This window comes from Ranitomeya variabilis, chromosome 2 (genome assembly GCF_051348905.1).
Source record: "Ranitomeya variabilis isolate aRanVar5 chromosome 2, aRanVar5.hap1, whole genome shotgun sequence".
Classification (NCBI taxonomy): Eukaryota; Metazoa; Chordata; class Amphibia; order Anura; family Dendrobatidae; genus Ranitomeya; species Ranitomeya variabilis.
The window spans coordinates 851,515,079-851,541,698 of record NC_135233.1 but is presented as its reverse complement, the minus strand read 5'-3'; the positions used below and the strand labels follow the sequence as shown (position 1 = coordinate 851,541,698).

Genomic DNA, 26,620 nt, shown 5'->3' with positions numbered 1-26,620 from the left:
GGGGGAGGGAGGGTGGGATCTTCAGAACTTGCTTGAGGTAACTGCGCTGAGCGTCCCCGAAACAGCTGGTTTTATAGTCCCAGATTCTTCCCGCTCACAGCGCTTGACCAATTAAAATCCATAAAAATTTGCGGGAATAACCCCTGAGGAAAAACCGGTTTAAACCAGCGAAAACCTGCTCGTGTGAGACACAGCTTGCCAAACAGAATTAATTAACCAATCATATGGCAGAAAATATTGAACAGTTAAAACATGTAAACACATATTGCTATCGTGGTGGCTGTGTTCCCATGTGCCCCCCCCAAGATTTCACTAAGGGGGGGGCGTTCATGGTAACACAAACCCCACACAACACCCATAAATAAAGACACAAAACACAATAGATTACTTTGGAAAGAAATTGGCCGTGGCGTTTATTTTTGGGTAACCAAACAGGAAATCATTTAATAAAATGAATAAACCAAAAGCTCCATTAAAATATTACCATATAACAGCATAACTTTACCAAAATAACGTCCACATCCACCCGAGAGCGGGCGATTTACCCCAAACGCCGAGCCTCATAAAGGCAAGGCCCCCCAAAACGCCTCAGCCAATTCTCGACAATGGCCTGCATATCCAAGTTGAAGATATCCAGGCCAATGTCGGACAAATGAATAAGATCCCTCCTATACAATCCAGGGACCCGACCCTCAAGGTCGACATGCCTGAAAGAAAAGCCTTGAATTAATGGCATAAAATTGTGAATATTCCTGTTCACTCGTTTCCTAATTCTCTCAAGAAATGAAGAACTCTTCTGGAACCATACAAATCTAGGAACAATTTCGGAAAATACAAATGTAGAATTAATAAACTCAGCTTTAAGCAAACACAAATCCCTCTTAATGCAGGAAAGGAGGTCAAGAGTTTTCATTTTCCCAATGTCATTACCGCCTAGATGAATAATTACTAAATTAGGATAAGGCCTCATCTCAGCTACTTTACGAATTTCAAGGATCAAGTTCTGCCAGACCATTCCTCTCCTGCTATGCCAAAAAATTTGGATGAGGGAATTATCAAAGGATAAATTTTCAGTATAACACCTTACGAAAGCCCTTTTCTGGGCCCAATGTATAAACGAATGCCCGATTATCCAGATAGTGAAAATACCTGAAAGATGAATAATATGTTAATCATATAATTCTGGACGCACGTATAATTTAAAGCGGCTAGATTCCCATCTCCCAATTCTCTTTATGCAGGACTCACTGAGCCCGATCATTGAAGCCTCAGTAGCCGCTCCAATCCGAAAGGAATGTGATGAAATTTTTTGGTCTCCCAAACCCAAATAAGTCAAGGATTTCTTTAAAATAAAATTAAATTGAAAAATAGTTGCTGGCTCATTATTCCTATGTAAAAAGAACGAGCCACTGGAATTAGGACGGAAGGACAACCATCTCCTCGCATTAGCAACTGTACAGATGATCTTGTCTGAGATAGCATTGAGTTTCAACGATGTACCTCTGCCCAGTTGATCAGTTTTGGACTTTTGAATAAATAAGGTCAAGTGGTGACCGTGAACCGAAACATGTTCTAAAGACAAACCGGATGGGGATGATTTTTTTAGGGAAACAATCTCGCTAACCCTAAGAGCCCCGAAGAAAGCAAAAGAAAAGGCAGTTGAAAAAAGAGATGCTTCGAAAAAATTGGTACAAACCGACGGCAGACTAAGGCAAATGTCCTTCAGTAAATTAACCGAAATCGGACGACGCAAGTCGGGCAAAAAGGTAGCCTTCCTGAAACCTTTCAAAAATTGTTTCACTACGAAAAATTCCGATAACGGTCTTTTACCTAAAATTTTCAGGAAAAATGAGATACCCGCCAAATTTTTTAAATAGCTGAGAAGGAAAGGCCATTCTTTACTAAATGTTCAGCAAAATATAGAGCTACTGCAGGGTTAAGTTTATGACATGAGTAGCTATGCAAATGACAAAATCTGACCCATATATGCCACGCGGCTGAATAATCAGCCCATGTTTTGTGTGCCAGCGAATTCTTCACACATGCAATTATTAGACTTGGATTAACTCCCATATCTGACGAGGACAAGTTACTCTTCCCATGTCCGATTCTGAAATTCGTTCCAAGGGTCGAGATGCCTGGCGGTGACAAATAAGCTGAGCGTTATTTATACTGTTAGGAATGGAAAAAACGGCTTTGAGCCAGATATTAAATTTAAGACAAAGAAAGGTCAGTTGTCTGAGAATAACCGCAGACAAATGGTTCTTGGAAGAGAGTGTATTTAGCATGAACACAAGGCCCTGTTTGCCGGAACGGAAAACAATGCGTTTGTTGGCAAAATGCTCACCCCAAAAATGGAAAGCTACAAAAATGGAAAAAAGATCCAAAAAAGCTAAATTCCTAGTAATCTTGTCAGCAACCCAAGAATTGGGCCAAGATTCAAAAATCCAATAATCCGAAAATACTAGGCCCATTCCAAGGTGTTCGTTAGTAAAGAAAGATAAACCAAGCTCTTCAGAAGAAACGAAAGGCGATTGCCAAATATTTTTACCGTTAAATTCTGAAAGAAATTTCCCCCAAATTCTTAAATCGTCTTTAGTATCTTTGGAGAGACGTATATGGGCATGGGGAGAAGAGTGCCCAGATGTGAGATCATACAGACGCTTGGAGAAAACGCGGCCCATAGGGATAACTTTTAGGGCAAAATTTAACATTCCTAACAACGATTGGAGCTCCTTAAGTGTAACCTTATCCCTAACTAAAAAACTCAAAAATTACTGCACGTAACCTAAAGATTTTATCGTTCGGAAGGGAGCACGTCATGGAAACCGAATCGATGTGGATACCGAGAAATTCCAAAGAAGTGCAGGGTTGAACTGTTTTCTCCTCAGCGATCGGGACACCGAAACTCTCACAAATTTTCCGAAAGGTGCACAGGAGTGAAGAACAAGTATCAGAATCCACTGGGCCGACAAACAAAAAATCGTCGAGGTAATGTAAAACTCCCCCTTTAGCTACCGAATGTTCCACCACCCAGTGTAAAAACGAAGAGAATGATTCGAAATAATAACAGGATAATGAAAAGCCCATTGGGAGGCATTTGTCAAAAAAGAAATTGTTGTCAAAAACCAGACCCAGGGAATTAAAACCTTGTGGATTGACTGGTAATAACCTGAAGGCAGACTTTATGTCGGATTTAGACATGAGTGAATTCCTTCCGAACCTTTGAAGAATTTCAATTGCTTCGTCAAAGGACGAATATTTCACGGAACAAAGATCAGTGTTCACCTCGTCGTTAAGGGAGGCTCCCCTCGGGTAAGACAAGTGATGTATTAACCGAAAGGAGCCTGACTCCTTTTTAGGGACTACTCCGATAGGAGAAATCCTAAAGTTTTGAAATGGAGGGGATTCAAAAGGACCAGACATTCTACCAGAATCAATTTCTTTAAACAATTTTTCTCTCACAATTGCAGGGAATTCGTCAGCAGAAGGTAAGTTCTTACCTACTTTACAACCCTCTCCTTTGAATTGAGGAACGAAAAACCCTTCAGAAAAACCCTGGAAGATAAGGGAACTAATCTGCTGATTTGGAAAAAGACCTAGCCAAGGTACCATGTTTGGAAGGTTCACCGGGGTCAGCGCCTTTTGTAAGGGATTCTTTAATGTTCCCTTGTTGACTTGATTGGAATTGCTTCCTATAACACTTTGCCATTGGGTGAGTGCCCCCGCAAAAGGAACATTCATGCCGAAAGCGGCAATTAAGTGACCATTTGCAATTACCTTCATTGAAGGCAAAACAAATACCTTTTTTTGGAGGGGCACTCACGTTCTGTCTTGATGCCGGAAACCTCTGAGGCAACATCAAGTTGATCCAAAGTCCAATATCCTTCTTTCCCCATGATAAATTGGGATACATGGCCAGTTTTTGCCTGAACGATTCGTCGTATTGGAGCCATGCCATACCCCCAAAATTTCTATAGGCTTCTAATATGGCATCAAGATGTTGAAATAAACCGGAGCAAACATTGGGGAATTTTTCCCCTAGGACTGCAGCATAGATTGAAAAGGCTCGCAGCCAATTATTAAACGATTTAGGATTATAAGCTTTTCTTTTATCCTCAGTATCCTCTTTTTTATCTCCTCTGTGCTGCTGCTCTTTTGAGGAGGGTAACAGGGAAAAAATATCCAAGTATTCATTCCTCCAAATTTGCTCTTTCACCGAAGGGCTCAGGTGAAAACCCAAGGGGGTCACCTCACAAGTCATGGACTCTTTTAGCAATATTTCCGGCAGACCTGGTTTTAAAATAACACTTCCAGAAAGAGATTCGTCCCTAGCAGCAGTATGACAGCCAATTGGGGGAAGAGAACCGGTAGAAAAACATTCTAAAATAACCTCCCTGACTACTGATTTAAGATTAGATGAAGAGACAAACGGGGGGACATTTAACACCTCACCCTTGTCCTGATGCACGACCTCGTCCTCCATGAAGACCTCGGCACTCGGGTCCCCATGAGTTGGAGAATTCTGACGAGATGGTTGGCGTTGATCCTCTTCATACTCTGACACTGGTGACGTCGACCTCCAGGAAGCTGCCGCAGCGGCAGCTGTGCTCACCTGTCTTGATTGAAGACCTCTGGCTGGTCTGCTGGCAGTCGCTGCAGCTCCCTGGGCCACCGCAGCTCTTTTATGGCTGCGGTGGCTAGATGAGCCTTTCTCTGTGTGCCCTGCTTCCGGTTTACCGGAACAAGGCGAGCGCCACCTAGTGGAGGATCCGGCGGCTGGCACTGAAGATACCTGTGACGTGGGCTGCGCTCCTATGAGTTCCCGCGATGGGCTGCGGGACTGCTGACGCGACGGCCTCCTGCTCCTGCTGCGTGGCTCCGGCCTCCGTTCAGTCACTCTGGAAGATGGCGGCGGTGAGTATGAGTTCCTGGGCCAGCGGCTCCTCGCCGAGCTGCGGCATGGAAGCGGCGGTGGCAGCGGCTCCTGGGATACCGGAAGAGAGAGCGGAGATTGTGGAACAGAAGCTGAAAAAACCTCCGGAGCTGAGGAAGGCTTTAAGGTAGGTTGTAGAGAGAGACAACTCTGTAACCATTCCAATCCGCCCTCACTCTCCGCCCTGCGGAGCAGCTGCTGCATCAGCTCGTCCATCATGCGATATCTTCTATCTTCAGAACTTGCTTGAGGTAACTGCGCTGAGCGTCCCCGAAACAGCTGGTTTTATAGTCCCAGATTCTTCCCGCTCACAGCGCTTGACCAATTAAAATCCATAAAAATTTGCGGGAATAACCCCTGAGGAAAAACCGGTTTAAACCAGCGAAAACCTGCTCGTGTGAGACACAGCTTACCAAACAGAATTAATTAACCAATCATATGGCAGAAAATATTGAACAGTTAAAACATGTAAACACATATTGCTATCGTGGTGGCTGTGTTCCCATGTGCCCCCCCCCAAGATTTCACTAAGGGGGGGGGGGGGCGTTCATTAACACAAAACTAAAAATACAGATTAAGAAACAGCCAAAAGATGGATTTCATCAACCAAGGTATCATTTTATTCAGTACAACGGCGCCGACCTGACACTGTGTGCAGGTTACTGTGCACAATCCTGCTGACAGGTTCCCTTTAATCATTATATAACTCCTTTTGCTTGTTTTTCATTATAGCACAGACAGTGGTTGTTAACACTTTTGTCTCCATGCTCCCTGTTGGTTTAATGCTTAGATTGGCTGCAGATATTGCAGTCAATTTACTTGCAGTCAATGTACATCTGCAGTAAATTAATTGCCTCAGCGGTCCTGGGCTATATTTTGTTGAGGAAAGTGATTGGCAGATGTTGAAGTGTGCAGCCAGCAGAAATAATATACCTGCAGGGATTATCAAGGATGAAGTTCTGGGTTAGAAGATGAGCATATATAGAGGGGAAAATAAGTATTTGATACACCGACGATTTTGCAAGTTTTCCCACCGACAAAGAATGGAGAGGTCTGTAATGTTTATTGTATGTACACTTCAGCTGTGAGAGACAGAATCTAAAATTAAAAATCCAGAAAATCACATTGTATGACACATGTTTAAGGATGCTTAACCTTCATAAGCGCAAAGCAGGAAGTTTGACTTGGCTAGCTGATAGGGCACTTACAGAGGGCCTAAGGGTACCGTCACACAGTACCATTTTGATCGCTACCACGGTACGATTCGTGACGTTCTAGCGATATCGTTACGATATCGCAGTGTCTGACACGCAGCAGCGATCAGGGATCCTGCTGAGAATCGTACGTCGTAGCAGATCGTTTGGAACTTTCTTTCGTCGCTTGATCACCCGCTGACATCGCTGGATCGTTGTGTGTGACAGCGATCCAGCGATGCGTTCGCTTGTAAACAGGGTAAACATCGGGTAACTAAGCGCAGGGCCGCGCTTAGTAACCCGATGTTTACCGTGGTTACCAGCGTAAACGTAAAAAAAACAAACAGTACATACTCACATTCCGGTGTCTGTCCTCCGGCGTCTCACGGCTTGTGATTGGTCGCGGCCCATGTGACCGCGACGCGACCAATCACAAAGCCGGAACGTAATTTTAAAATACTGAATGCCTAGAAGGACCTGAACATTACGTCACGGCTTGCTGTGATTGGTCGCGTTGCGGCCACATGGGCGGCACGCGACCAATCACAAGCCGTGACGTCACGGAAGGAAGGAAACGCGCGCATTTTAAGCAAACAACGCTGCCGGTTCCCTCGGTGAGGTCCAGGCTGCGTCGGAGAGGTGAGTATAGCAATATTTTTTATTTTAATTCTTTATTTTACACATTAATATGGATCCCAGGGCCTGAAGGAGAGTTTCCTCTCCTTCAGACCCTGGAAACCATCAGGGATACCGTCCGATACTTGAGTCCCATTGACTTGTATTGGTATCGGGTATCGGTATCGGATTAGATCCGATACTTTGCCGGTATCGGCCGATACTTTCCGATACCGATACTTTCAAGTATCGGACGGTATCGCTCAACACTAGTCACCACATTTGACGTTCAGTGGGGAAAGTAAGTATTTGATACACTGCAGAATGCTAAGTTTTCCCACCTACAAAGATTGGAGAGGTCTGTAATTTTTATCTTACATACACTTCAACTGTGAGTGTTGCATGAAATAAGTATTTGATCACCAACCAACCAGCAAGAATTCCGGCTCTCACAGACCTGTTAGTTTTTTAAGAAACCTTCCTATTCTGCAGTCATTACCTATATTAATTGCACCTGATTGAACACGTTAACCTGTATAAAATACACCTGTCTACACACTCAATCAACTTAACTCGCCGTGTTTGTAGGAAAAAGGAAGAGTACAACCCCAAGTACACTATCCCAACGCTGAAGCATGGTGGGAGAAACATCATACTTTGAGGATGCTTTTATTCAGAGAGGACATGATGACTTCACTGTATTGAAAGGAGGATGGATGAGCTCATATATCGCGAGATTTTGGCCAATAACCTCCTTCCCTCAGTAAGAGCATTGAATATGGGTCATGGCTGGATGTTCCAGCATGACACACAGCCAGGACAACTAAGGAGTAGCTCTGTAAGAAGCATTTCAAGGTCCTGGAGTGCCTAGACAGTCTCCACACCTGAACCCAATATAAAATCTTTGGAGGGAGCTGAAATTCGATATTACCCAGTAACAGCCCCAAAAACTGAAAGACCTGGAGAACAGAGATGTACAAACCTTTCAAGGTTTGGTTTGTTGCACATATTCTCCTAGCAGTTAGACAAATGTACCCTAACCCCATGAAATTCAGTGGAAGGCTATATCAAATGTATACACAACAATATTAGGAGTGACAAAAATCTTCCCAAACAGCTCAAGTTAGGGACAGACACCATAAAAAGTGACAATAATTGACCCACAGTAGAAATTTGCTAATAGTACAGCAGCACTCAGCCATGGGCCATGCATGATGTATTTATGTGCCAGCATTTACAGTTTTGAATTGAAGTTTTAAAGAACACCTGGTGGTTAAGGGAGCAGTGTAAGCCTTCTTTGCTGGGAGCTCTGATACCTCATGAAACAGCACCAATTTTTTTTCCACGGCCACACTCAGATAGCAAACGCATCCGTTTCATACAGTCCTATTGGTAGGAAAATTTAAGGAAAGTATCACAGGTTGTTGACTGATCAATTGACCCACAGTAGAACATTTTAGAATGGAACAGAATCAGTCAGCCATGTGCCATGCATGAGGTATCATGGACTGGCATAGCATTTACAGCTTGGAATTGAAGTTTCAATGAGGACCTGCTGGTTAAGGAAGCAGTGTAAGCCTTCTTAGCTGGAAACCCTGATACCTCATGCAACAACTTCATTTTTTTTTTAATCCAGCCACACTCGGATAGCGCATACATCAGCTTCATACAGTAATATTGGTAGAAAAAGTAAGGAAAGTAACACAGGTTGTTGACTGGTCAATTGACCCACAGTAGAGCATTTTAGAATGGTATGGTACAGAAGCAATCAGCCATGAGCTGCCCCTGTTCTTTTCTAACCCCTAATGATGTCACACAGCCAGCCAATCACAGTAATACCACAACCAAGATGGTTACTGCATTACAGTGACGCGCAGGCAATCCCTTCATACTTATTGGCTGTGTAACAGGCGCCAAAAATATGGGGTAAGGATTTGACTGTTACATAGAGCACCGTCCATTACTCCCCGAGGAATGAGTACATCCAAGCACCGTGATACTCACGTCAGGTGATAACCGAATATCACCGAGCATGTTTGCTCATCCTTACAGAGAAATCTTATTTTATCACTTTATGTGAATGACCTCTTCCAGGCTCTGGGGATGACACTGCCTGGAAAATAACTCTGCCTCCAGAGCTAATTTAACATGAAGGGGTAGTTAGCAGTGTGATATGTAAGGGCTGATCTCCTCTCTCCTGATCTCATTGCAGAGCTGTGTGTGATTTATACCTGATACATCTGCAGTTTCCTCTCAACTTCCAGCTCACAGGAAGACAGGGCTGCAATATTTTTGCAATACTAAAGCTGAGAGCGAAACAAAAAATGTGCTTGCAAGAAGACAAATGTCATTCATCTTGTTCTGTGTACGGTTACTTGTCTCACTGGTAACTCCACCTTCATGTATAATAAGCTCTGGAGGCAGAGTTATCTCCCAGGCACCATCCTCCCCAGAGCCTGGAAGAGATCATTTATATAAAGTGATAAAATATGATTTCTCAGCAGCAAGGCATCTGATGTGACACACAATACAATGATGACTTTTTCAGCATTCTATAGCCCGTATGCCCAAATTAATAATTTAGCTAGGTCAAATGTGGTGAAAGATTTCCTTTAAATAACCTAACACTAAATTCTGAAACTGACAATTAAACAACAGGATTTAAGTTTGTGAATAAAAGCATCTACACAAATATAGGACTGCACAGTTTTTACTGCAAATATTGGTCTATCTGTGGAGTCATGTGCTTGGATACTTTTAGAATTCAAACATTTTAAAGTTACTTGCTCTGGTTTATACATAATCATTCACTGGTGAGAATGTAACAATAGTGGAGCAACCAAGAAAAGCAGACACGCAAATGGAGCACACACCCAGAAAAATACAAGCTGAGTAGCAACAAATACAAAAGGTTTATTGAAAACAGAGACACATACACTAGAATAAAAGCATATTAAAATATAACAACCACACCACTAGTCCCATGGTGAAAACTCATGAAAGACAGCCCAAAATACAAATAGTAATATATATGCTATACACCACAACAATAATAGCAACCAAAAAATACCTATATATGAAAATCAATAATTAGACAGCATATAAGGAAGACCTGTAAAGTGGGGAATAAAACCCCCTAAGCCCTATAAAAATGTAATGTGACTCAATAAATCAATAATACAGATGTAATAGTACAAACAAATAAAAGAGCACAGAGGGTCTGGGCGTCCCCAGATACCCCCACTATGAATGAGTAGCCTTGCTATGGAAGACAAGCCTGTGACTATCAAAGGGCCATAATAGGAAAAAAAAAGGGAGGTAATACCAGCAAAAGGTAAATTAAATCAAAGGAAAAATATATAAATATAAAGCAGGGTGATCAGGTGGAACAAGACTTTCCCTGACTAAGCTGCGCTCAGCAGCGATACGCGTGGGGCCTCCCCACACCTTCTGGATCCCGGGATCATCTTCCTTTACTCCTGACTTCTGACAGCTGACAGCCCAGACCGCAGACTGGATGACCTGATCGGGTGATTTATACTTATACTCATACCTTGTGCTCTTTCTACCATTGTGCCACATACCCTGACCTTTGTGGGCACTTTTCTATAGCCTGGGTGATATTCTTGTTCCACCTGATCACCCTGCTTTATATTTATATATTTTTCCTTTGATTTAATTTACCTTTTGCTGGTATTACCTCCCTTTTTTTTTTTTTTTTTTCTATTATGGCACTTTGATAGTCACAGGCTCGCTTGTCTTCCATAGCAAGGCTACTCATTCATAGTGGGGGTATCTGGGGACGCCCAGACCCTCTGTGCTCTTTTATTTGTTTGTACTATTACATCTGTATTATTGAATTATTGAGTCACATTACATTTTATAGGGCTTAGGGGTTTTTATTCCCCACTTTACAGGTCTTCCTTATATGCTGTCTAATTATTGATTTTCATATATAGGTATTTTTTGGTTGCCATTATTGCTATGGTGTATAGCATATATATTACTATTTGTATTTTGGGCTGTCTTTCATTAGTATTCACCATGGCACTAGTGGTGTGGTTGTTATATTTTAATATGCTTTTATTCTAGTGTATGTGTCTCTGTTTTCAATAAACCTTTTGTATTTGTTGCTACTCAGCTTGTATTTTTCTGGGTGTGCGCTCCATTTGCGTGTCTGCTTTTCTTGGTTGCTCCATTATGTATTTTTGGCTATGCATGGTGCTGCACCCCTTTATAGATCTACTATTAGCATAACATTGCACTTGCCCAGCTGTGGTGCTCCCTATTTTTCTATAAATCCCAGAATGTAACAATAGAACACTTAGAGGATACTTTCTGATAATAAAAAATAAGAATGTTCTTTTGGTTCTTACTTTAAATATAACTATGCCAATAATTGGCCTATTCTCATTACTATTTGCAGGTAATGGCGTAGTTTGTTCATGTATAGCACAGTGTGAAGCAAACTATTGCAATAATGGTGGAACATGTACAAAGGTTGGTGAAAGTTGCATCCCTCAATGCTCATGCCTGCCAACATATACTGGTGAAAAATGTACAGAAGCAGCAGAGTACTTCAATGCAGAGCTAAGACCAGGTAATTCACTATTCTCAGACTGTGTGCAGACATCTTTTTTCTTCACTGGACTTGTCACAGATTTACCGCAACAAAGAGGTGCCAGAAGACCACAGCATCTGGTTTACTGCATTTCTGCACTGATGCACTGATTAGAAGCTCCTCACCATCATATTAAATAGTTCAGGTTTCAGTTAGCAATGCATGGATTAATCTGTTCAGCTGAGAGCTTCTAGTGTATTACTGTGTTGATGGTCTCAGCTGTTCAGTGTTGGCCACTCCCCTCTGCAATATACAGTTCCCTCTGTCTAACAGGGGTTCCAGTGTTAGTTTCTTGCTGCCTGGCTCTGGAGTTGGAGGAGGTGGTTGTTTGATGAGGCGTTTGGAGTGTTTATCTAAAGACTGTTGGTTGGTGATTCGGTTGTGTGCATACTCTCATCCTCTCCTATTTATTTTTTTCTTTCCTTCACTGCTCGGTGGTCCACTCTGTTGTTTGTTAGTGCATATTTGTGTGACTGGTATTTTCCTTTATACCTGTGCTTATTCTCTTGTTAGTCTGGTTTGTGTATCTACAGTACATATGATTCTACTCCCCAATTCCCGAATGGGAGTGGAAGCAGATTAAGTGTTAGATTCAGGAGCTTTTAAGGTATGTGGCCCCAGTGTCTTTACCATTAGAAGTAATCTGAGGAGCATGGATAGCTAGAGCGCACCCAGGGCCAGGGACAGGGAAAGAGCCCCTGGCCCGGGTTATCTGACAAAACAGTCATGACAGGACTTGAAAACATTCAGTTATAAACTGTATCGCAAACTGATGTATTAAGGGAATATGGAATGCCTGCCAGGACCGTGGGGTACTCGGTACCTGGTCTGGTACTTAAAGGGATGTGTCACGGCAGCGGTGACCCAGTCAGTGGCCCTGGGCACCCATGTTAAAGGGAAAGTCTTTAAAGGGGTTTGTAAAATAATAAATGTTCGTGACGCCACCTGTGGTATTCGGTCAAGGGTGACCAATGCTGCTTAAAGGGGTTCTCTGGGGAGATGGTATGGCAGCTGGGATGGTATTGCTGGGTCCCCAGGGCTCCCAGTGTAGTAGGGACAGGTAGTAGGGGGTGTAGAAAGGAACGGAGGACACAGGGTTGCAGTCTCTTTACCTCTTTACTGTAGAGTTCAGGTAGCCACAGTCCAGGGTACCGGATCACAGGAACTGGTATGGTGTGGCCGGCTTGGAAGCAAATCTGGAATCCCCCTTACCAGGTGGGGTTGTAAGCCTTCCTCTATGTGCTGTGGTGTAGTCCCTTGCTGCCTTAGGCCTCATACAAGGTCCTCACGTTCTCTCTGTCCCCCTTGTTGGTAGGACACTGTCCGTACGACAGGTAGCTCGAGCCTTTTTACAGGATCTCTATCACGACCCGGGCTCTATATGCTACTGTGTCCTCGGGTGTTAATGGTGAACAGGTGACTTGAAGTCCAGCCGTCTGCCGGTTTCTGCCATAGGGCATGAAGTTACCCCCACAACCTCAGTCTTCCGGCTACCGGTATCTGCACTCAGTGTGGAGGAAGCCCAGTTGCAGCTTCTCTCTCCAGCTCTTCACTCTCCTGTGATTCTTTTCCTCCTTCATGCTCTCTACAACTTATTCTGTCCTTCTCTCTCCCTTCCAGGAGCTGCAGTACCTCACTTGGCTGCACAGCCCCTATGTTTCCTCTCTCCTCTGTCCCTCTGACAGACTACTCTCAGACTCTCTAACAGACTAAATACTTTCCCTCCAGCTAGAATATATATATATGGGAGCCTCCCACAAACTGGATCAGAGCTCCCCCTTCTGGCCTGGAGTAAGAACATTTTGCATGTTTGTGATACCTGATAAAAGGATCCTTCCTTGCTTCCAAGCATGACATCACTCTCCCCATGAGGAAAGCAATGCCACTGTAACAACCAGGAACCTGGGGTGTTACAAATATATGTCAACATAATTTACTTATCCCATTTAAAGGCGATGTCACAGTTTACTGATAATCTATTCTTACGATAGTTCATCAGTATAATATTGATGGGCGACCAACACCAGGCGCCCTCTTCAATCATCTATAGACTCCAGCAGCTCCTGAATATAAAATCTGTGAATGGAACTGGAACGCGTGGCCCCAGTCAACATGCAGTGGCTACTGCCAGGTGCATTACCCAGCAATGGCCGATACACATTGAACGGAGCTGTGCTTTGTAGCTTCATTTACATGTGGCAGGCATCTGAGCATATTGCGTCTGATTGGCTGGTATGCCTTATATCAGACCACCACCACTGATAGCTTACAGATTAGGTCATCAGTATGTTGTGAATGGACAAAACCTATAAAGCTGGTGAGTGGTTTCCCTTTGCTGCATGTCTACAATTAAAGTTTGTTTCATATGTAATAAAATGCCATGTCTTTGTTTTCTTAGGTACAATGCAGAGGTCTATACATGTATTCCTATCCTCTATCAGTATTTTCACTTTTAAAGAGAGTTATGACCTGGTAGGTAATTTTTTTATTATATTTTAATGTAAAGTTCAGCTACCTGATGAATCTGTATTTACACTAGGCAATTATATGTATTTCACCAGTCTTGCAAAGTTCCTTTTGTAGCAATGATTTCATATATATTTAAGAACTGATGAAAATACTTTTATGCCCAAAAATGACAAAAATATTCTAGAATTTATATCTTTATTGGCTAACCAGAAAAATTATATTTGCAAGCTTTCAGAGTATAAAAGTTCCTTCTTCATGCAGGTTGAAAAATGAACTACTGAGACAAGTAGGATGGGTCAAGGGGATTGCAGTCAAAATGCAAAAAGGTTTTCAGAAAAATAATGTAATATGATCGACTAATCTGAGGACTACTGGAAGTCAATGCCAAAAATTCTTTATTGCTTTAATATAATGACCAGTCATACATAACACCAACGTTTTGGCCAAAGGCCTTTATCAAGGTATTTATCCGTATGACGGTAAAGTGGTTTAAACTGATAATAAGGTTATGTGGATATCGGGGTATGCAGCTGATGGTGAGGTGCCTCAGATTAGTTGTTCATACTGAGACAAGTATTTGCATACATTTTTCTGGCTAGCACAATGTAATTTTTTATTGTTCATCTTATTAAAGGTACAAAATTATTTACTTTATTATTATTATTTACTCAGTTTCATAGCACTATTAATTCCACAGTGATTTACAGATATCATTATAATTTTTCCTAATGGGGCTCACAATCTAAATTTTCTATCGATGTATGTCTTTGGAGTGTGGGAGGAAACTCATGCAAGCATGAGGAGAACATACAAACTCCTTACAAATATTGCACTTGGTGGGATTTGAACCCAGGACCACAGTGCTACAAAGCAACAGTGCTAACCACTGAGCCACCGTGCTGCCCAAATTACAGAATTATAGTTTGAGCGAAGACCTCCATGTTGTGTTCACTTAGGTTCATGATGAGACAAATGATAACACTACTGCACAATGGGCCTAGTAGCAAAAGTTATCTAGAAAGGGATAAATAGGCTTTACATAGGACCCTTTTCATAATTCCGTATGCTACCGTTACCGTGTTATCAGTGTTTTGGATCAGTGTGCCATCCAGGTGTAGAGATGAGTTGGGAAAGCGTTAGTAAATCTCAGATTTGGCCCGAAAGTAGCACATTCAGACTTGTGTTCGCTTTCATGAGCATTTTTACTCAAAGTCTGTAAAAGTCGGTCACAGTTCGGTAAATCATTGCGTCTCCACTAATGTTTTTGTATGACTTTGACTAGGATAGTGGTGCTGTATGATGAGCGTGGGGGCAGGGGGACATGTTTGATGAAGAGAGGGAATGTGGAGAGGTTATAGGAGCTTCTAAAGAGATTACAGGAGCGGCACATGCTTTTTTTTCACTTACTTTATGTATGTTGATTTCGGAAACCAATCAGGGCACAGAAACCATCCATGACATCATGACACAAAGTCGTCTGTGACTGGTTGCCGATGTCATATGTCCCTGTCCATATAAAAAGTGTAAATCTTGCTTTGCTGGCGCCATTTGCTCAGTGTGACAGTGCAGAGAGGTCGATCCTCTCTGTCCTGTGTGAACTCAATCTTCCAGCATCAATGTAGATTGTGCAAACACTGTGTGGCAGTCTCTGGAATCCCCATTTGTTACTACAAATCATTTGTGCTAAAACTCTGTTTCAGTGGCTGATCAGAAGGTCAGATTTCCACTTAAAAATTATTAGGCCTAATATTAGGGTTCAGCCACGAGGCCCGATTAGCTACTCCAAATCGTTTGGGCCAAACCTGTGTTTCAGTGGCAAATCTGAAGTCCAGATTTCCACTTAAAGTTTGTTAGGCCTAATATAGTGTTACAGCCATGAGGCCCAATTAGCTACTCCAAATTATTTGTGCTAAAACTGTGTTTCAGTGGCAAATCAGAAGGCCAGATTTCCACTTAAAAATTGTTAGGCCTAATATAGTGGTGCAACTAAGAGGCCCAAATAGTTACTCCAAATCATTTGTGCTAAAACTGTGCTTCAATGGCAAATCAGAAGGCTAGATTTCCACTTAAAAACCGTTGGGGGTTACAGTGTTGTTAAGGCACACTATCTAAGAAAAGAAATAGTGATTGTTAATTTAGTGACAGTTGACTGACAGTTGTGGGTCTAAGACTGTGAAACAGCAGTGTACAAGACAGGAAGACCACTTACAACATGTGGGAAAATGCAAGGTTGTGGTAGAAGGGAGAATAGGCTTGGTATTCGACGTGTACGTGGGTTAGGTGTTAATGTGAATGAAAGCTTAACTGAACAAACATTATCTCGTCCTATCCAAAGATGACTGTCAACATATGTTAATGATTGGCCTACTCAAATCCCTTTCTTTGGCAGCTGCACAGTGGTCGCCTTGTATATGAGGCTCAGAAAGAGAATATGCTCCAGTGGATCGAAGACACTGCATCAAGTTGTCTCTCCTCCTCTTCCTCCACCTTAACATCACACACAGTACAATGCTCAAAGGTGGCATCCCATCACTCTTGCTTCTCCCTGTGTCAAAAATTTCCAAGTGCCCTACTGACTGTGGGGAATCTTAGATGAGCCATTCTGAAGAGCTGTTCACACATTGTATTTCATGGGCATCAGAAGTCTGCTCCGAAGAATCACAGAATCTAGAGGTGGAATGCATCTGCACCGATGCCCCAACTTTTTTCATGTTGGATCTGTGGCCGAATTAAGTAAGGTCCAAGCAGAATCCAGACTGTTGTCACCAGATGTTAACCACCAAGGTTCAAGGTGATCATGATGAGACTCAGATACCAGAGGCGCACGCAGACTGTTCTGTCATGTCAGGGCAGAAAGAGGAGGGTGACTCTCTGGGTGAGGAGTATGAGAACAGAGAAGATGATGTGGTTGTAGATCCCACTGGGTGTGAATCCAGTGGCATGCAGCTGAGCAGCTCAGCAGAAGAAGTGGAGGAGGAGGAGGTTACATTGCAGCTTCCGACACAGACACAAAGTGATGCAACCATGACAAGCACTGCATCCTCAGCCCCAACTCTGGCTGTGGCCAGCACGGGTCATTAGTGTGCTGTTCACAGGGGCAGCAAGGGTTGCCTAGCCTCACTATTTTTTGAGACCGCAAAGGATGACCCAACACACATTATCTGTCAAATTTGCAAAAAAATCTCTGTCGAGGCAAAAATTGCAATAATTTGACAACTGCATACATAAACCAGCACATGCGTGATCAATATTCCTTAGTCTGCAAATCTCACTGCGCTAAAATGCGGACTAGCGGGCTTCACCAAACAATGGCCATCCCAAGAACCACATCTGCTGCTTATTTCTCCTCCGTCACCATTCCAAATGTTCACACACAAGTTTCCGGTGACAGAAACTAAAAATTTTTTACCCACCACAGTGAGAGACGGTCAGCTGTTGCGAAAGTAGACATGACTGCTAGTGTTGAGCGATACCGTCCGATACTTGAAAGTATCGGTATCGGAAAGTATCGGCCGATACCGGCAAAATATCGGATCCAATCCGATACCGATACCCGATACCAATACAAGTCAATGGGACTCAGGTATCGGACGGTATTCCTGATGGTTCCCAGGGTCTGAAGGAGAGGAAACTCTCCTTCAGGCCCTGGGAACCATATAAATGTGTAAAATAAAGAATTAAAATAAAAAATATCGCTATACTCACCTGTCCGACGCAGCCGGGACCTCGGCGATTGTAAGCGGCAGCGTTGTTTCTTTAAAATTCGCGCTTTTACTTGCTTACGTGAATTCCCGGCTTCTGATTGGTCAGGGCGGCCATGTTGCCGGGACTCGGACCAATCACAGCAAGCCGTGACGAAATTACGTCACGGCTTGCTGTGATTGGTCCGCGTCCCGGCAATATGGCGCCGTGACCAATCACAAGCCGTGACGTCACGGGAGGCTGGACACGCGCGCTTTTCAAAATAAGCGCGTGTCCAGCCTCCCGTGACGTCACGGCTTGTGATTGGTTAATGGCGGCCATGTTCCTGGGACGCGGACCAATCACAGCAAGCCGTGACGTAATTTCGTCACGGCTTGCTGTGATTGGTCCGCATCCCGGCAATATGGCGCCGTGACCAATCACAAGCCGTGACGTCACGGGAGGCTGGACACGCGCGCTTTTCAAAATAAGCGCGTGTCCAGCCTCCCGTGACGTCACGGCTTGTGATTGGTTAATGGCGGCCATGTTCCTGGGACGCGGACCAATCACAGCAAGCCGTGACGTAATTTCGTCACGGCTTGCTGTGATTGGTCCGCATCCCGGCAATATGGCGCCGTGACCAATCACAAGCCGTGACGTCACGGGAGGCTGGACACGCGCGCTTTTCAAAATAAGCGCGTGTCCAGCCTCCCGTGACGTCACGGCTTGTGATTGGTTAATGGCGGCCATGTTGCCGGGACGCGGACCAATCACAGCAAGCCGTGACGTAATTTCGTCACGGCTTGCTGTGATTGGTCCGCGTCCCGGCAACATGGCCGCCCTGACCAATCAGAAGCCGGGAATTCACGTAAGCAAGTAAAAGCGCGAATTTTAAAGAAACAACGCTGCCGCTTACAATCGCCGAGGTCCCGGCTGCGTCGGACAGGTGAGTATAGCGATTTTTTTTATTTTAATTCTTTCTTTTACACCTTTTTACATTAATGTTGTTTCGATACCGATATCCGATATTACAAAAATATCGGATCTCGGTATCGGAAATTCCGATACAGCAAGTATCGGCCGATACCCGATACTTGCAGCATCGGAATGCTCAACACTAATGACTGCTGCTTTTGTGCCACCTAGCACAACACATCTTCTCAATCCACCATTACATCTCCACCTGTACTTTACTCACAGTCCAGCAGTTTGTCCTGTTGTTCATACTCCACCTTTTCTCAGCACAGCAGACAGCCCTTGGTCCCGCAGTTGTGGTCAGGTAAAAGAATACACATCACATGGCAAAGCTAAGAGCTTGAACTCCACCATCTCCAATCTGTTGGTCATGGAAATGCTGCCTTTCTGCCTGATGGATACAGATGGTTTAAGAAAGTTGATGGCTGTCTCAGTCCACCAGTACCAGTTACACAGTCGCCATTCTCTAAGAATCTATGTCTGCTGCAGTGAATTTCACCACTGACACCTGGACGATCCAACATGGGTAGGGGCATTAAATCTCACTGACTGGGCACTGAGTGACTCTGGTGGCTGCTGTGGTAGGTGGTCAAGGGGCTAATCCACAAGTTTTTTAATCCCCAAGGCTTGCAGGACAAACCTCGGTATCTAACAGTTCCTGCATTGCTTCTGCCTTCTCCACTTCCTCTAGGACTTCCACCTGTGCCCTCAATGCCTCTATTAATCAGACATGCATTCCAACTGTGCAGATAGAATCTCCCCCACCTCCATACTGCACAGCCATGGATCCCCACAATCCGGCAGTGTTTAAATTAATATGCTTTGGAGATCACAGCCCTACAGCTCAAGATTTGTGGACAGGTATCCAAGCCGAGTTAGAGCAATTGCTGTCTCCACTATACCTGGAGACATGGAAGGCTGTGTGCGATGACGGTACAAACCTGAGGGGCCCTACACTGTGGCAACCTCACACATGCGCCTCGCATGGCTCACATGCTCAACCTGGTGGTACAACAATTTCTACACTGCTATCCCAGCCTGGATGCGCTGCTACAGAAAGCAAGGTCGCTGTATGCTCACTTCCGATGATCTTACCCCTTAGGTCATTGACTTGATACTTCATAGGTCTTTTGGTCTACCAGTTAACCATTTGATTAGTGATGTTCCAACATGGTTGAATTCCACACTACATATGTTGCAGCGGCTGTGGCAGTAGCGATGAGCCCTGATGCAGTATGTCCTTTTAAATAGCCTAGGCCAACACAATCTGGACATGGTGAAAATCATGCTTGTGGAATGGGCACAGGTGAAAAACCTCTGCACCATTCTGTACAGTTTTGAAATGGCTGCTAAGATGGTTAGCGCTGATGATGCCATCATCAACATCACTGTTCCGGTCATCTACATGCTGAAGCCCACTTTGAATAGTCTGCATGAGGAGGTAATGGTTCCAGAATTGGAAGGAGAGGAAGATGGGATAACCATATCTCAAATTTCCGGACTGTCGTTGGGTGGCTTACAGTGATGAAGGGGGCTCATGGTACCAGACAAACTGTTAGTGAAGATGCAGAAGCTGAGGGACAAATTGAGGAGGATGAGGTGATGGATGCGGAACAGTCAGAAGATGAAGAGGATAATAATTCGCTCTCTGTTGTCCGTGATTGGTGGGAGGGGATGGAGGAAGCAACCTTAAGTGTTACCCTGCCAGCAACACTTCATGGACTTGGAGCTCATGGAAGCGCCTGACACATGAGCGTCTTCTTGCTGCACTATCTTCAACACGATGCCCATATTCTTAGGGTTTGAAATAGTGCTGACTACTGGGTTGCCACTCTGTGGCTGGATTATTGAAATAAGCCTGTAGACAATCTTAAGAGTGGTTTTTAACAAGACAGCAGTGAGGAACACAGTGTGCATCCCAGTTGTTGATGTCCAACCCCCGGAACATCAAGGAGTCATCACCAAAATATTAGCAGCAGCAGCGTAAGTGGCATAAAATATTTCTGTGTTGTTTAACAGATTTTTGTAGACCAGCCTGTCCACCAGCAGAACAGATTACAAGTCTGACACGCTGTGACCAACTTACAAAAAATGAGCAGAGATAAAGAAAAACTTTCTAGAGACACACTCTAAGATAAATAGCACAACCAACACAAGGAGCAAGAGTGCAAGTGGGTCTGATAAAATATAACATATTTTATTAATATAAAGGTAAAATGAAAAACATACAGAAATAAAGAAAACCGATTATTCCTAAAAATTGTCACATATGAAGTGTAGATAAGTATATAATCTTGAATAAAAAATTAACAAGTTTGAACATATGGTTAACACCCCTAGTCTAAAAGCTTAGTGCTATGACTATCCATAGAGGATCTGATAATGCAATGGTGATAAGTAGTACTTACTGTACATCTAATTGATGTGTCCAGAGGAGGAGAAAATAAATGTGCACTGGTCCAATGGCCCCTACACGTGTTTCATCCGCAGCTTAATCAGGGAACAACTAGAGAGGATGGTGCAGGAGTATCTAGAGCTCAATATCAATTCCATCAGGAGGGGTTTGGACCCTTTTTGATTTTGCTCTTCAAAAATAGAAAAGTGGCCTCAGCTCGCCTGTCATGTCTTGGAGGTGTTATCATGTCTGGCAGCCAACATTCTCTCAGAAAGTGTCTTCAGCACTGCTGGTGGTTTCCTGACAGATAAGCACATCCATCCGTATGCCCCCTCAAATTGTAGACCACCTAACTTTCATTAAAATGAACAAGTCATGGATCTTCGATGACTTTTGCACCGCAGTCGCAGATTGGGCAGACTAGGCGATGATGTTGTTTTTAGTGTCATGTATTGATCTTACATTATTGCATTCTGTTCCATCTTTGCGGTTTCTTCTGTGCCTGTTGTTGGTACTGCTGCTGATGTTACAATTTTTTTGAAATGTGGAGACTGCAAATTGGGTTTCTATCTGGTGGGTTGCCTGTAGTAGAAGGTGTGTCAGAGGCCTATTACAGTGTGGAAATTGATGCCACTTTTGTGCTGTTACAACTATTTTTTTTACATGTGGAGACTCCAAGTTGGGTCTCCATCTGGTTGGTTGCCTGTGGTGGAGAGTGTGTCAGAGACCTATTATACTGTTTTATCTCTGTGGAAATTCATGCCACTTTAGTGGTGTGTGACAATTATTTTTTGAAATGTGGAGACTCCAAGTTGGGTTTCCATCTGGTGGGTTGCCTGTGGAGGAAGGTGTGTTAGAGGCCTATTAGAATATTTCTACTCTGTGGGAATTTATGCCACTTTAGTATTAGTGTGTGACAATTTTTTTTTTGAAGTGTGGAGACTCCAAATTGGGTGTCGATTTGGTTGGTTGCCCGTGTAAGTAGGGCTCTCAGACAGGCAGGCCTGCACTTACTTTAAGTCAACTACCTGTGTTACTTTCCTTATATTTTTCTACCAATATTACTGTATGAAACTGATGTTTGTACCATCTGAGTGTGGCTGGAATTAAAAAAAAAAAAATTGGAGGTATGTTGCATGAGGTATGAGGTCTGCCAGCTAAGAAGGCTTACACCGTTCCCTTAACCACCAGGTCCTTATTGAGACTGCAATTCCAAGCTGTAAATGCTGGGCCAGACCCTGATACCTCATGCATGGAACATGGCTGACTGCTGCTGTGCCATTTGCAAATTTCTAGTGTGTTTGGCAAGCTTTTTGTCACTCCTTAAGGTGTTGTCTATGTGTTTGGTTTTGCCTCCCATTGAATGTTTTGGGGTTTGGGTATGTTCGGCGAAGCGTTTGGCGAACAGTGGTCTGTTCAGCGAATCAGGACCGAACTTTGAAAGGTTCGCTCATCTCTATCCATGTGATATCTGTTTTTTTCCAATATGGCGTAAGAAAATTCAGTTAGAAAGCATCTTCAATACTTTGCAATTTTAACCAAGTACAGCAGAGGTATGGCACAAGGATGACAATTGGATGCCATCCGTATGCGGTACATGTTTTAAACAAACCCATAATTGCATTGGCCCTTGTCATCTGCGCTGATAGTAAAAAATGGACATGTGTCCGTGTGCAAACACACGGACATGTGTGCAGCACCATAGATTATAATGGGCATGTGTGGTGTCTGTGAAAAAAACAAATGGCACAAGTACTGCAAGCAAAGACATGTGAAGGGGACCTAACTAAGATTAAGGCAATTATTGGCTACATTTTCTCCCTTTCTTTAAATATTTTTGTTTATTTGATTTACACAGATTGCGAGAAAACTAAAAACTGCCCAGATAGATGTGACACATTTGTTTGACGAGAAGACAAGTCATTTCAGTGAACAAGAGTAAGTCTCTATGCTCATTAGTCATTACATTTCTATGTTCATTCCTAAAACCTGTTTTCCCTGGAACTAAAATTCTACATGCAGTTCGCTGCACCCAGTGGTCTCAAAATGCAGTTTTAATGATATCATCTACCAAGTCATGAAAACAGAGCTCCCTTACAAACACTATTAAAATACATTATGAAAATAACCAGCACTGAATTTTTGAATTAATAAGGGAAAGGTTGGCTTTAATTTAGGTGTAGAAAATATGGAGTTGTGAGAGATGTTGATACCTGAATGAGTACAATGTTCCTTATATGTTTCATACTATTTGTGAGCAGCCATATAATTAAAGATAGTCACTAAAATTAAAATCTGCAACTTGGCAGTCATATATTTCGGTGCCCTGTTAATTACAAAGCTGTTTGCTAGTGCCCTGGGTCCTGAGATCCCCACCAATCATTCAAACTGCCTTCTGCCCTATTGATCTGCATGCGATTAAATTGGCACTAAAGGTTGGAAAAAGATAGGAAAGGTTTAGTTACTCTTCTGGAGCTTGTAAGCTTGTATATCATAGGTACCTGAAGGTTGATCGTGTTTTGCAATAGCTAAAACACACTATTTTAGCTTTTATTTCATGTATTTATGTTTCTATATGTTGTTTTCAGGAGTGGGCCCAGTGATATGAATGCAACATTCATTGCAAAATTTACTTATGTGGCAGATATAGCAATAATTGGATTTCTAAACAATGAACTAGTAGCGCATCTAAAGCAGAGAATTACAAATCCAAGCATACGGGCACTAGATGACATTAAAATTTTCAATGTAACTGACCATCTGCAATGTAAGTATTCCTTAGTATCTGTAAACTGTAAGGCTATATTCATATGGTGCGTTTTTATTCCTAAGGCAAAACCTGCTCTCTTGGCAGAAAGAAACCCCTCAAATAAGCACATTTTGCTTAGATTTGTTGTGTTTTGCTGCTTTTTATCAGGGTATATTTGTTTCTTGTGCATGCTGATAAAGTTTAGTGCATAAAAAACTCTAATTCTACTTCATCAGATTTTGGCACAAAATGAGCAACAAAACCTGATACCTGTGTTTTTTCAGCGTCAATTTCACCACCAAAGCAATGGGTGAAAAAACTGAAAGAAGTGACATGTTGCATTCTGCAAAAAAACAAGGTTTTGCACAAAATACTGAGGACAAAATAAAAAAAAAAATGTGTACATGAGATTTCTGAAATCTCATACACTTTGCTGGTACTGTAAAATGCAGCTGGAAATTTGTAAAATTCAGCAAAAAAGCTGAAAAAATGCAACAAGTTAACGTGACCTGAGACATACATATAGTTAATGTCTACTAAAATGTCACCTTTCTTTGTCTTATAATACAATACATCATTTGACTTGAAAAGTATGAAATTACAGAGAGCTAGAAATCATATAGGCCAGGGAAAGAAAGAGATTTATTTATAGGATTACAACTAGAAGCAGTTTTCTTGCTTAATTTTGTTAAGTTAATAAAATTAATTAGATATGAACCATATGTACTTCTAATAGTTTCAGAAAAATAGTTGCTAACCTTGGAATATATAACCTATATAACAACACACAGCTATCTATCCTGACTCTTCCATACACATGAGCACTAAGCTCAGTTCTCTATGAAAAAGCCTCTGCCAGACTTCAATATTGCTGGCCCAGAGGCTGAGATTGTTGGGAGCTACAAATATTTGGGGCTTCACCTTGACAGTAAACTCGATTGGAGGTGTCATACAGAAAAGGTTTACAAGAAGTGAATGAGCAGACTATACTTTCTTCGTAAGCTCAGGTCATTCAATGTGTGCAGTAAAATGCTGGAAATGTTCTACCAGTCCATTGTGGCAAGCGCCTTTTTTTTGCTATCATATGCTGAGGCAGTAGTGTGCGAGTATCTGACGCTAATAAGCTCAACAAACTTATCAAGAAGGCAAGCGCGGCTGTTGGCCTCCATCTGGACTCTTGATTAGGTATTGGAGGATAGAATTCAGAAGAAGTGTAGGGCTATAATGATCAATAATACACCCACTATACGAGCTGTTCTTGAAGCAGAAGAGCACATTCAGCAGCCGTGTAATCCTACTAAGGTGCAAGAAGGAGAAATTCAGGAAATAGTTTGTACCTACTGCTATGGGGATGTATAATCATTTCCTAAGGGTGGTAGACAACAATGACTGATTGCTGGTGTACTAATGTCAATTAACAGTGACTTATATACCTGAACTACCCATATTTATTTATGTAATGTTGGTATACTTGTGCAAGATTTGTGTCCTAATATTTTATGTACCGCTGTTTGCATTGCTGCTGTAATACCGTAATTTCCCCCGGGATCAATACTGTGTATCGTATCATATCAGACAGTTCTGGCATTTATCTCCCCTGAAGACAAATGATTGGCCACTGTATGTCTTTTCTTTTACTCCATCATCATCATCATCATTGTCAATGAGAATACCAATGGAATCATGCACATTCCACAACTGTCACCAATTGTCAGGGAAACAAAATGGGTCTCCTCCAATCTTCAGGACAATTACGCAATTAATTGATGAGTGAAGGATGAGACCACGGCTGTGTTCAATACTAGGTCAGTAATTGGGGAACTCACAGTGAGAGTATAGCATATACACATCTGATTACAAAGCATAGAATATATACACTGATGAGCAAAAGGGTAACAATTAGAGATGAGCGGACCCGAGGATTACTTTTATTTTCATATTTTTCAATTAAAGGACTTTTCTCTTTGTGTCTTTATTACTTTTTACAATGGAGTTAGTAATGTGGGGGTCTGATCAACACCTTTCAATTACTAACCCCTGAGTATGAGGTCAGCGGACATAAAACAACTGACATCAGCCATTAAACTATTACCCCTCTTGCTAATATACCAGGGAAAGCGGAAAGAGCCAAAGCTTAGAGTCAGAATTCTCGCATCTAATGGATGCTCCATTTCTGGAGCGGCAGAGGGCTGGTGTTATTAGTCTGGCAGGGGGCCAATATCCATGGCCTCTTCTCAGCTTATTAAGGTTAGCCCGCAGCTGTCTGTTAAGCCTTTGCTAGTTATTGAAAATAGGGGGGGACTCAGCATTATTTTTAGGGGGGATACTCCCTTTTTAATAACCAGTAAAGGTTAAACACACAGCTGTGAGCTGATATTAATTGGCTGGGAACATTTATGGATATTGGCCCCTTTCCAAAATAACAAAACCACCCCCCAGCTGTATAGTTTCCCTCGACTGTTATTAAAATAGGGGGACACCACTTTTTTCATTTCTTTATTATTTATTAACAAGTACAGTAAAATACACACACAAGGTAACCTTAGTTTACAGACCAAAGGAGTTCCAGCAGCTGGATACTTCAGTAACCTTAAAGACTCGATTAAGGTTTCCACAGCCACGGTAGCTCAAGTGCCGAGTGCTGCACTCACGTTTGATCAGTCTGCCACTGGTGCTGGGTAGTGTCAGAACCAACTGCTGTGAACTCAGTTGACCTTACAGTAGACACTTGCTGCCTCAAAGAGATGTTATCATGAAAACCCCCGTATCATGACTCTGTTGTCAGGTGACCCAGGACCAGGGGCTCCTTCTCTGTTCCTAATAATAGGGGGCACCCTAGCTCACCCTTTTTCCCAGGTTACTTTTGAAGGTGAAGATGCAGGGGCCACGTACCTTGGCGTATCTCCTGAATCCACCCTCCATCTAAACCATTCCCCACCTAAAGAAGAGGGGAGTAGTTGTGCACCATAGTACACCAACCAGACGA

The 26,620-nt window shown here is 42.8% G+C and overlaps 1 protein-coding gene across 1 annotated transcript in view; it reads left to right on the top strand.

Annotated features, from left to right (window-relative positions):
* LOC143803974 (mucin-4-like) overlaps positions 1-26,620 on the top strand; it is a 284,408-nt gene that overhangs the window by 170,413 nt on the left and 87,375 nt on the right. Inside the window, exons 26-29 of the mRNA XM_077281725.1 lie at positions 11,171-11,344; positions 13,764-13,837; positions 22,744-22,823; positions 23,474-23,652. Coding sequence (XP_077137840.1) covers positions 11,171-11,344; positions 13,764-13,837; positions 22,744-22,823; positions 23,474-23,652 — 507 coding nt within the window. The remainder of the gene's footprint in view (positions 1-11,170; positions 11,345-13,763; positions 13,838-22,743; positions 22,824-23,473; positions 23,653-26,620) is intronic.